The 12,708-nt window shown below is 48.0% G+C and overlaps 1 protein-coding gene across 1 annotated transcript in view; it reads right to left on the bottom strand.

The window, feature by feature from the left end:
• STYXL2 (serine/threonine/tyrosine interacting like 2) overlaps window positions 1-12,708 on the bottom strand; it is an 83,165-nt gene that overhangs the window by 52,943 nt on the left and 17,514 nt on the right. The window contains exon 2 of the mRNA XM_069202747.1: window positions 6,244-6,372. Within this exon, the coding sequence (XP_069058848.1) occupies window positions 6,244-6,353 (110 nt within the window). The 5' untranslated portion in view covers window positions 6,354-6,372. The remainder of the gene's footprint in view (window positions 1-6,243; window positions 6,373-12,708) is intronic.

Here is a 12,708-nt window from a genome sequence, read left to right as displayed (position 1 = left end):
AACCATATCACGCTAGTCCAATGTAAAGTTGTCCATGCTGTTTCTGGTGACACACAGTCTTGCAAGCAAAGATAGAAGCTTGCATGACAGCTCATCCCATTTGGCTAAACGAACGAATGATGGAACTACATGTATCTCAGATAAGCATTTGCTCAACATGTGGTTTTTTTTTCAGTTCCCTTGGTAAGAAACCAATACAGCTGTCCCATGGTCATTGCCTATCTTGCTTGTCTAAATTATAAGCTTGGAACATGGTGGAGATAGGTGGAGAAAAGGCATATTCAAGGCCTGGCCACTATGCAATAGATTTTGTAACAACCACACTAACATTACAGAGTTTGATGTTGATAAGTGTATAAGGACCAGGTAGAGATATTGAGCCATCACCCAGTGAGGGCAAAGTAAGGGACAGAGAGGTGAAGCCTATGTTGCCATGCTGAAAGACGGGCCAGTCCACAAGAGGTTTCATAACACCTTGACTGATATTTAGATTTTGATGTAGATTCAATGTTAAATTTAAGTGTTGACCCTGAGGCGAGAACAGTTGGTCAGTGAATACCTGTTATAGACAATCAGGCCATCCATTAACTTTATGTTGTTGAGCACCAGATAGATAAACACAAACACCAGAAAGATAACTTTATTAATTCTTAGAATTTTATGTGGGAACTCTGCTCCTACATGAGACTCATTTGTTGTCACATGAACATGCAGAGTTAAGCAAACACTGGAATGGTCTGGGTAGTTCATTTCCAGCAACAGAGTGGTAGCAGTCCTAATTCATTCTTATTTTTATTTGTGAAGCTGGCTACACTTAACAACTTATCGGGATGGTGTGTGATAATGTGGATGAGTTATACGGGTGCCAGATTAGTGAACGTGTATAGCACTAGCACGGATAATCTTATATTTTATGATTGAATGGTATCCACAAGCTTAAATACATTGGGTATCATTGGACGTGGGTGACAGTCCTCAAATGGACACGAAACCTGCTGTTGGACAGATCTTTTTAAGCTTCGTGCCTAGAATCCAGACTACATATAGACTAGTTCTGTAGAAATCTAGAGACCACCAAACCCAGCCCTTGCTCACATTCTTATTATTCTGTATGCATATTAATACCTTCATGCCACTAGACAGAGTGGCAGAGGTGGAATACATGTGGTGTTACACCCTGGATCACCCTCCTGTGACTCTCTGACAAGAGCTCAGAACATTCTGAGGGGCTTTAGAGGGAATTACCACTCCCACACTACTGGATGACTCCTAAAGGAAGCAAACCACACACTACTTCCACATTAATGAAGATATACCATGCTCAAATTTTCTTGATTGGGAAGTATTCAGAAATAACGTCAGGGTACTGAAAAGCTTTGGTGGTTTCCCCCAGCAGGAGCTGAACTGCCTGTGATTTCAGCAGCCTCGTCAACAGAAGCAGAAGTGCCTCTGGGAGCTGGTACTTTACCCACAACTGTAGCCTGTGGTGACCCCTACCTCTGCTTGTGAACACACCTCTGTGGCCTGGGGTGGGCTTTTGCTTTTGTTTGGGTGGCCGGTGTGTGCTTGAGGAACATTCCCAAAAGGAGCTCCACGAGCCACCACCTGAGCCGAATGGTGCATCCATCCTCTCACCTGTGTGTGTGCCACCACAGCGTCACACCCAGTGGCGTGCACCCGTGCACACGACGCGGAGACAGGCGACTGCAGTGGAGGCGGCCGGGCAGGCTATCCTAGTGGGCTGTGAAGGTTTGCGCACCGCTGAGTCACGCGGCCCCAGCCAGCAGCCAGCTGAAGTGAGCCCACCCGCCAAAGGCTAAAGCGAAGGTACAATGCAAGAGTGTGGCATTGTGGGGGGTACTATGGACTTTGGGACAATTCATGTTCTACCACGAGCCTAGCCATAATTAACTTTGAAAGGTGTACGCAGGGCACACAAAAGGGTGTCAGGAAATTCATACCCGCCATTTCCCCCGAGGAGGGCATTGTGCCCTATATTGTACTGACTGTACTTTTGTATAATACCATGCTATTGGGAACACCCTAAGCTAATACGGCTAGCTCCCTCATAGGGTGATTGCTCTTTGCTAACTGCGTACTGTGGAGCATATTTATGAGCCCGTTCCGCTGCTGTCTTATCACCTTATGACACAAAGGTGGTGCAGACCTTGAGATCACATCTATGAGACCACACGAAGCCACTCTGCATGGCTTTGAATAGCCTCATAGCTATGGAGTAGGGCAAGGCAGTGCTAATCGCGGCGCTGCCTTACTATGCACCAGGGAGGCGTTCCTTGGGTGCTGCAGCAGGTCTTCCCATGCAACCACCATGTACTTTGATGCATCCCCAGATTTACAAGGACGTGTAAACCCGCAGATGCGCCACACAGAAAGAGAAAAGCGCATCCCAGGATTGTTTTTGTGCAGGGAGGTGCCCCTTCCCGCACAAAAAAAAACCTACATGCAAAACAGACACCCTTGCAGCATGGTGCAAGGGTGGCTGCACTAGTGCTAGGCAGCCCATTGTGCACCAGTGCAGGGGGGTGAGGACAGGAATGCGGTGTATGCAATAGATATGGTGCATTCCTGCCCTTTCCCTTTGACGCAGGACAGTGCGGCAAGGGGACTTGCTGTGCTGCCCTGAGACAAAAGCCCATAAATATGGACCTGTATGATTACCCTCTGCTACAGTATTACGTTATATGTGGAAAATAAAGTGGTTTTCTTCTTCTGTAAAAGCACTAGCTTGGCAATGAGGTACTGACTACTATTTTAAGTTTCACTGAGTTCTGCGTTTCTACCCCACACCATCTCCCTCAGTAAGATGTGGGGCCCGATTTATACTTTTTTAGTGCCACGTTTGCGTCATTTTTTTACGCAACAGCGACGCAAACTTACAAAATATAATTGAATTTTGTAAGTTTGCTCTGCTTTTGCGTCCAAAAATGACGCAAATGCGGTGCAAAAAAAGTATAAATCAGGCCCTTGGTCTCTTAGACGTCGCTAGCCTAAGGGTTAAGTGCCAAAGGGGTCCACGTCCTGCTTAGTTCTGGGCCTAACAGGTAAAGCCCCTGCACATCAATGGTAAAAGGCTTGCATTGTCACAATCAGACACAGGCCCTCATTCTGACCTTGGCGGGCGGCGGAGGCCGCCCGCCAAAGTCCCGCCGTCAGGTTACCGTTCCGCGGTCGAAAGACCGCGGCGGTAAATCAAATCAAATCAAATCATTAACATTTATAAAGCGCGCTACTCACCCGTGCGGGTCTCAAGGCGCTAGGGGGGAAAGGGGGGGTTATCGCTGCTCGAACAGCCAAGTCTTTAGGAGTCTCTGGAAAGCGGAGTGGCCCTGGGTGGTCCTGAGGCTGGTGGGGAGGGAGTTCCAGGTCTTGGCCGCCAGGAAGGAGAAAGATCTCCCACCCGCCGTGGAGCGGCGGGTGCGAGGGACGGCAGCAAGTGCGAGGCCAGCGGAGCGGAGGGGGCGGGTGGGGACGTAGAAGCTGAGGCGTCTGTTGAGGTATTCCGGTCCCTTGTTGTGGAGGGCTTTGTGTGCGTGGGTGAGAAGACGGAAGGTGATCCTTTTGCTGACTGGGAGCCAATGCAGGTGTCTCAGGTGGGCGGAGATGTGGCTGTTGCGGGGTACGTCGAGGATGAGGCGGGCCGAGGCGTTTTGGATGCGTTGCAGGCGGTTTTGGAGTTTGGCTGTGGTCCCGGCGTAGAGGGTGTTGCCGTAGTCCAGGCGGCTCGTGACGAGGGCGTGGGTCACGGTTTTTCTGGTGTCGGCGGGGATCCAGCGGAAGATCTTACGGAGCATGCGGAGAGTGAGGAAGCAGGCGGAGGACACGGCGTTGACTTGCTTGGTCATGGTGAGAAGAGGGTCTAAGATGAAGCCGAGGTTGCGGGCGTGGTCTGCGGGGGTCGGTGCGGTGCCGAGGGCCGTGGGCCACCAGGAGTCGTCCCAGGCGGACGGGGTGTTGCCGAGGATGAGGACTTCCGTTTTTTCAGAGTTCAGCTTTAGGCGGCTGAGCCTCATCCAATCTGCGACGTCCTTCATACCCTCTTGTAGGTTGGTCTTGGCGCTGGCGGGGTCCTTGGTGAGGGAGAGTACAAGTTGGGTGTCGTCGGCGTAGGAGGTGATGATGATGATGTCGTGCTTGCGTACGATGTCTGCGAGGGGGCTCATGTAGACATTGAAGAGTGTCGGGCTGAGCGATGAGCCTTGAGGTACGCCGCAGATGATCTTGGTGGGTTCTGAGCGAAACGGAGGGAGGTAAACTCTTTGGGAGCGGTTAGCGAGGAAGGAGGCGATCCAGTCCAGGGCCTGGCCTTGGATCCCGGTGGAGCGTAGGCGGGTGATTAGGGTGCGGTGACAGACGGTGTCAAAGGCAGCCGAGAGGTCGAGGAGAATGAGGGCGACTGTTTCACCGTTGTCCATCAGGGTTCTGATGTCGTCTGTGACTGAGATGAGGGCGGTTTCCGTGCTGTGGTTGGTTCGGAATCCGGTTTGTGAGGGGTCGAGCAGGTTGTTGTCTTCCAGGAAGGTGGTCAGCTGTTTGTTGACGGTCTTTTCTATTACCTTGGCTGGGAAAGATAGAAGAGAGATGGGGCGGAAGTTTTTCAGGTCGCTTGGGTCAGCCGTAGGTTTCTTTAGTAGGGCGTTGACTTCAGCGTGCTTCCAGCATTCGGGGAAGGTAGCAGAAGAAAAAGAAGAGTTGATGACGGTCTGGAGGTGCGGGGCGATGATGTAGTCGGCTTTGTTAAAGATGAAGTGCGGGCAGGGGTCCGAAGGGGCGCCGGAGTGGATAGAGTTCATGATGGATTCATCAGCGGGAAATTCTGACTTTCCCGCTGGGCTGGCGGGCGGTCGCCTTCAGACCGCCAGCCAGCCCAGCGGGAAAGAGGCTTCCACGATGAAGCCGGCTCGGAATCGAGCCGGCGGAGTGGAAGCTGTGCGACGGGTGCAGTTGCACCCGTCGCGTATTTCACTGTCTGCGCAGCAGACAGTGAAATACATGTAGGGGCCCTCTTACGGGGGCCCCTGCAATGCCCATGCCAGTGGCATGGGCACTGCAGGGGCCCCCAGGGGCCCCGCGACCCCCCCTACCGCCATCCGGATCTCGGCAGACCGACCGCCGGGATCTGGATGGCGGTAGGGGGGGTCGGAATCCCCGCGGCGGTGCAGCAAGCTGCGCCGCCGCGGAGGATTCAATGGGGCCGCGGTACACTGGCGGGACCCCGCCAGTGGTGCCGGTCCGACCGCGGCTTTACCGCCGCGGTCGGAATCCCCATTGGAGCACCGCCGGCCTGTCGGCGGTGCTCCCGCGGTCCTCCGCCCTGGCGGTCAAAGACCGCCAGGGTCAGAATGACCACCACAGTCTCCCTGTCTGCCCTGGGACTCCTGACAATGTGTCTGCGGATTTCAGTGAGTTTGTAAATCTGCCCTCCACCTCCGGGGTTATGGATACTCGAGGTACAATAACTCTCAAGAGGGGAGTTACCAGGGTATTACAAGGTGGATCCTGAGGATCCACTCAGCAGTGAAGAATAACCACCAGAACTGCGAAATACTAGACGCTTTCATGCAAGTTACACCTCCTTTCCCCCAGGAGCTTCGCCTAGAGTCTGAGACTGCTAAGAAGAGCCTTATCCCCTGGATGAAAGACAATGAGTTCAAGAAATCTGGCCTGGGACAAGGGTTCAATTCCCACCTTGGGGGGTCTCGGGCTCAGTTCCATTGGACCAGATAATTTTCGCCTCGGTCCCTAGTCTAATTGATGGGTCCCACTCTGTAACTCTGGGCAATAGCTTGCTTAATCTCCACAAGGGCCCCAACAGCGCTGGGATGCCTGGCTTCACCCTGGGGTGTCCAGGAGTGGGCACCTCACAGGGAAAAGCCAGGAGGGGTTCCACAGCTGTATGCGTACAGCGCCTTGAGACCCTAACGGGTGAGTAGTGCGCTATACAAGTGCAAAGTTTACAGTTTACAGTTTTACAGTTTAAGTAATTAACGCAGACCTTGTAATTCTGGTGGGAGCATTAACTTTAATTTCCGGGCTCGTCAAAATTACCAGTTACCCAAACATTAAAAACAAACACATCTTAACTCCCAGTGTAATGTAATTTCTCTAAGAATTAAAAATGCTTTTGAAATGATTTTGATCACAAAAGACTATTATAGCCTGACAACATTTGTCATTGTTTAACCTTACAGAGAGAGTCTCGTGCTTGTAGAAGGTGGTACTCACTGACTGGGAGAAGGGCTGCGGAGATAGCGGGCCTGGACCGACCTCACATCACTTTCATCCTCTTCTTGTGGGACAACCTGCTCCCCATCTGAGTCTGTGCCACTTGCCATGGTTATCTGTTAGATGTGCCTAAAAAAGGGAGCATTGTTAGAAAACCTAGTGCAAACCTACTACAATAAATGCCAGAAAAATCAGGATTCTGATGATTTAACTGGTCAGGATTGACTTTGGTACTGCTCTGCCTATCGTTACATGTGGTTCACAATAGTAAACTATTGCATCTCTCTGTTATTACCAACTTTTGATCCATTGAGTATTATCATTTAAGGCATATTTTTTCTGTGATCTTACCTGATACTTATAAATAGAGTTACAAACCTTTACCCTGAAATATTTGCAAAATAGATCAGATCAGAGTAAAAAACATATTCCTGCTTGGTGTTCTACCGCACATCAATACACACACCCCACTTTTAAAAAATGGAGGCTGCATTTCTTTGGGCTTCCCATTACTCTGTGTTTCCCGGGTCTGCTCTTCTAGACCAGTTACAGCCCTGTCTTTTTGAGGGTGAGTGAGTGTTTGAGTGAAGGTTTCACACACCTGTCTTCAATAAAATTGATCTGCACACGTGTTTTAGCTGATGACACCTTGATGCATAGGCCAAGCTACCAAGGGAAAGCCAAGGTGGTCCTTACAGAGAATAGGCTATCTGTGTGAGCACCTGTGGGGGCTTAGACACAGCTCACATCAAGACTTTGTTCTTTCTCCTGGGCTAATATTCATAGGTGGGTTCCATTTTGAAAATGCTTTTATGTGAAAAGTTATTTTAAAGAAAGAAAAGTGTGTGGTCCAGACCACCCTGTACCATGTGAACAATGGAGGCATTGAGCGGATATGTATTCATCACGTTCTTTTCAGCTGGGTTAGGCCAGCCAAGAGGAGCCCCACAGAGTGATCCTGTTGCCCCCTGTTATATTTGTAGTTAATTACTATGGGAATTTTATGTCCCACTTTAGAGCGTACATCATAATATGGCGGTGGCAGTAAGCCTCTTGTTAATTTATTTGCAGGGCGCACTAGCGTCTTATACGCGGCCTCTAACACGCTGGTAGTGCAGTACTATGGGAATCTATTGTCCCATTCTGAGTGTACACCACAGTATGGCGGCAGCAGCACGCCGTTTTGGAACAGGGAGGACCAGTGTCTTGTATGTGGCCCTGTGACGTATGGCCTGTAAAATAGGAAGTGGCACAGTTGTTCCCAGTGATTTCAGTAATGGCGGATGCCTGCATGGGGAGAGTCTTTCACCCCCTTTACGCCTGGGGCCTCTCCCATGCATAGTGTCAGAAAGGTAGTGGATGCTTTGGAGCACTGGTATCTTGGTATTTGTTCCATTTCTCCCTTCTCCCATCCACTGGTGACAGGGGTTCTTGACTATATACCGGCCTCAGTAGACTTCTCAGAGGTACAACGTGGACTGGACAGACACTACACGATTATTTCTGTGATTACCTATATGCATGTTGAGTTTGCACATTGAATGTATTCCTCCCTGCTCTGTTGCATGTACAGACTTAGGTGATTCATTTTATTTTCAGTTGGCTTTCAAGCCACCTCTCTTGATTTTGCTTTCAAGCACACGGTGGATGGTAAATATGTTTTAAGAATGTTTTGAGTAGACCCATGACAATAATATGTTTGTTTGTGCATATGCTTGTTTTAATTAAAGGAAAACACGCTCCTGATATCATCCTGAAGAGGCTGAAACGTGTCGACACCCTTTTTATTACAAGGAAACCTCAACTAAAAGCCAAGATATTGTAAAACGAGAAAAAAGACCGTCAGCCACAATCCACAGTGTGTGTGAGATAATTGGGACATCTGGTGATAAGGTCTTTAGAATACCAATGACCTTACAGACGGACCAAATAATTTGGACTGTATATCTTTGGATGTTGTTTTTTGAAAGTTTATAATATAAGGAATTGCGTGGAAAAGTGTATTGATTTGAATGTACAGTTGTTGTACAACAAAGTGGTATTTTTTTGTTTATACTACATCCTTAGTATAGTAATGGTTTGAATTCATTTTTCCGTACAGTGACTGTGACTATTTTTGTAAATACTAAATAAAGAAAAACAAATAATAATAAATAAATGTGATCCAATAATAATTCAGATGTTATTGTTGATGAAATGATTTGTGTATTTATCCCTCTGTAGTCAGCATTATAGTTTTTACCTGGGCAGCCCAATTTCCCACTCTTCCTTGCTAGCCACACAAGCATGCCTGGACATCACAACTGCCCACCATGCAAGCGACCCTATCCTGCCTTGGCATCACAGGCATTCTACTGTGCTAGTATTTCCAGCATCGCTGGGCATCCCTAGGCTGGCTGGGCATCACAGGCACTCTATCATGCTAGCAACCCTAGAGTGCCGGGGCATCATGGGCTCTCTCCCATGCTAGCAACCCTAGCGTGCCTGGGCATCAAAGCCACTCTACTGTGCTAGCATCCCTAGAGTGCCTGGGAATCACAGCCACTCTACTGTGCTAGCATCCCTAGAGTGCCTGGGCATCACAGGCACTCTACTGTGCTAGCATCCCTAGAGTGCCTGGGCATCACAGCCACTCTACTGTGCTAGCATCCCTAGAGTGCCTGGGCATCACAGGCACTCTACTGTGCTAGCATCCCTAGAGTGCCTGGGCATTACAGGCACTCTACTGTGCTAGCATCCCTAGAGTGCCTGGGAATCACAAGCTCTATATTATGCTAGCAACCCTACAGTGCATGGACATCACAGGCACTCTATCATGCTAGCAACCCTAGAGTGCCTGGGCATCATGGGCACTCTCCCATGCGAGCAACCCTAGCGTGCCTGGGCATCAAAGCCACTCTACTGTGCTGGCATCCCTCGAGTGCCTGGGCATCACAGGGACAACTCTAAAGCAGCTCTCCACTGACCTCTCCAGTCACTACTCTTTGATCTCCTGGTGATCTTTGCTCATGCAGTTCGCCCCTGCTAGTCAGTGTAGCCCAAGCTTCAGTCCTCAAGCTTCCGATGTACTCCCTTCACACTAATGCTGAAGGTGTATCTGTAAGAAATTGGAGTATTAGTTAAAGGGGGTGAGAACTTACTTTAAGTAATAATTTCAATTCCCCATCAGGCTGAACCACTGAAGTCACCTAATAAACCTGTGCTTAATCCTCTGGTATCTTGGGGGAAAGCAGTTAGGCTTAACTTAGAGGCAATGATTAAAGTATTTATGTTGTACTCGACCAGTAATAAAGTAAAAACACAACTCAAGAAAAATGCCATGTCAATTTAGTAAAACAGAGAATATTTTAATAACTAAAATGACAAAAATCCAATAAGTAGACCCGGAGATATGAATTTAAAATTTTTGAATTAAAAATAGCACAATAAAGCACAAGATGCACATCTGGTTGCACAAGATGGAGTCAAAAGTAAAGGTTGACCGTGCTGGATCCCCATTTGGCTACCAGGATGATGTTCATCCTGATGGTAAGTTCGCCTTCTGACTTAGAAAGTTTTATGCAGAAAAGGTTGTTGTCAAAGAGCCATTGACGCAGCAAGTTGCAAGATGGATCCAAAGCAGAGCTTGACAACAGTGGGCTGCTGAAGAGAGGGGTCTTTGTGCAGCTGTTGAGGAAACTGAGAAAGCTTTGAGTGGGCGAAGTCCAAAATCAGTGCACAGGAAGCCATTGAAGTCGATCAGATGCTGCTCCACGTTGGTCCCAGTGAAGCCCTCTACTTTCGGTCTAAAAAACTTTTCTGTAAGTTGGATCTTCTACAGCTGGACAAAGAGGCAAGCTGAGGCCAACAAGTAATTTGATATCAACAGATGCAGCTTTGAAGGTTATCCCAGTCTTTGACAAGTTTCCAGACAGAAAGTTCACAAAACACTTCTAAGATCACTTCTTGAAGTTTGGAGACACTCTAACACCAGCCAGGGCTCCAGGACTTTAGAGTTCAGGACTGACTCCCAACAGAGGCCAGTGTCAGGGTCTAGCCCAGGTCTAGCTGGAACTGGTCAGAGACAGGGAAAGAGGCCTATGGAAGCTTTTTGTGTTTCTGTAGCTGTCAACTGATGCTTAGAATCGCTTCTGAGGTCCAGGATTCAAGGCAAGCAAGTTGATTCTTCCTTCAGGTTCTGCAAACAGCATGACAGACAATTGTTTGATTTTTTACAGGTCTAGGTGCGTTCTGAGCAGAAGTCTTTGGCGGTCACATTTATGCCCAGTGCCAGTTGTGGGAGGAGGGCAATCCTCCACCTAAACCACTTCTGGTCATTTCCTCTAGGTTTGTAGTCCACCTGATTACAGAGACACAAGGGAGGCAGGCCTAAGTGTGATCTTTATCTGCCAGTGACAGGATAGGCATCCTTTGAAACTCAATTGAAGCTTGATCATTAAGTTGGATTTGAAAATTGCTATTAAAACAAATCATTGAAATATTTTTCTAGCTATTCCCAAACTGAATTTAGCACTTATTTAATGCAATAGGGTGAGGCAATGTTAACTATGGAAGAGCTGGCCTTGTAAGTGTGATACTTAGGCAGTTTTTCACTGCCAGGACAGATAAAAGATTAAATATACAAGTCCCATGTTTAAATAATGTGAACCCAGCCCTGTGGGCTTTTAGGGCCTGCCTTAAAGGTGACTTACAAGTATTAGAAAGGCAGGCTTAGCCTTGGTAAAAGAAATATCAGTTTAAAACTTCACACCCAGGCTACAGTGGTAGGCCTCATGACATGTTTTTTAGCACTACATTAATGGGTGGCACAATGAGTGCAGCAGCCCACCTGTGGCAATTAATTTATAGGCCCTGAGTACGCATAGCATCATATACTAGGGACTTATAAGTAAATTAAATGTGCTAATCTGGGTATCCGGGTTAGCACAATCACTTTAGCACTGGTTGGCAGCAGTAAAGTGTGCAGAGTCTTAAAACCAACAAAAACGGGCTTAAGAAAAGAAGGCAAACCTCTGGGAGAACAACATGCAAAAGGTGAACATTTCCAACAGTTTCGTTCATAAATTGAATGCTGATGATGTGCACTTGTTTCTGTACTTTCCTACTTTCTCATCGATCCGACAGTGTTGAGTATCTGATTGTCCTACGGCCATCAGCCCCAGGAACACCTGGTTGCCATTGCCTACTGACACTGAACTCCAAAACTCAGATCGGCCACTTCTCTGCCTTGTTTGTCTGCAGTCACCTCATCACCGCCCGCCACTCTCACAGCATCCTCACCATTTAACTCGAGCACGCATCAATTCTGCAACAAGACTGATGTGCCTGCCAGTCTCACCTACAACACCTCTGAGAGAGGCTTTGGCTTAACAATGAGAGCTGCCAGTCTGGAGCTGGAAAACCAAGTCCTGGCGTCGGCTCAGCATCCTGTGATTCTGGGCAAATCACTCAATCTCCCCGTGCCTAGCACACATGAATGTGTCTTTGTGCAATGTAAGTGGTGCTCGTGTAAAGCGCTCGAATACCTTCGGGTCGAGTTGGCGCTGTATAAAACTGCAAAAAAAGAAAAACACATCCTTCAGGCATGAAGTAGGAAAGGCCTCCATCACGGATGGGGTCTAAATGAACCTTCTCACGCGCCCTCTGTTCGGAGCCAATCACAGCAATGCTCCTGGCACGCAGATCCAGAAATACGGTGCCCACTACGAGTATTTCGATAAGCCAACCTCGAGCCGCTTGCTGTGCTCTCTACTCCACCACATGTGACGTCTTTCATGTTACTTGTCCCACTCATCTGGATAACTATCACGACAGGGAAGGGACCTGAAGTGCCAGTGCTTTATCCACAAGGTGGCGCTAGCGTGTTAGTGAAGCGCTATGATTCGGCTATTGTAAACACACTGCTTTGATATTACAAATATTACAAACCTATTTTTAAACCAAGTAAAATATCTTCGCTATAACGAGCCAATTAAATGAGTGCACAGATTCTTCCATGCCCGACTCACAGACTTTTGCTCACCTAAGTGCCATTCAGATGCCCAACAAAAGCAATTTTCGGCACATTTACTAATGCACACACTTCCCAGTATGACTTTCGGTTTAGGGGCCAGATAAGTTTGTGGGTATTATTAAATTGCCTATTACATGTATACTCCACCGATGTGAAAGTCTTAAGTGCAGTTCTTAGGAGAGCAAAGAGGGGTAACACCCCCATATTTAACGGGGTGCAGAGAAAACGGTTTCTGTTTGTCCAGAGCGGATTAATGCAGAAATAAAAGTTACATTGGCACAGTTGGTGCATACATAAGTTTACACCTGTGACAAATTCTGCATGTGTAAAGTTTGCACATGGAATACACTGTTGTGGTTGTAAAGTTCTAGGGACCTTGGTGGCATTCTTTGTGAACGGCCTAGAGCAGAGAGTTAATGGGAAGAGTCAGGGGACCGGCTTGGCTCTAAGAA

Source organism: Pleurodeles waltl, chromosome 8 (genome assembly GCF_031143425.1).
Source record: "Pleurodeles waltl isolate 20211129_DDA chromosome 8, aPleWal1.hap1.20221129, whole genome shotgun sequence".
Taxonomy (NCBI): domain Eukaryota; kingdom Metazoa; phylum Chordata; class Amphibia; order Caudata; family Salamandridae; genus Pleurodeles; species Pleurodeles waltl.
Note: the sequence above shows the minus strand (reverse complement) of the source record. Positions and strands in the feature narration are given on the sequence as shown.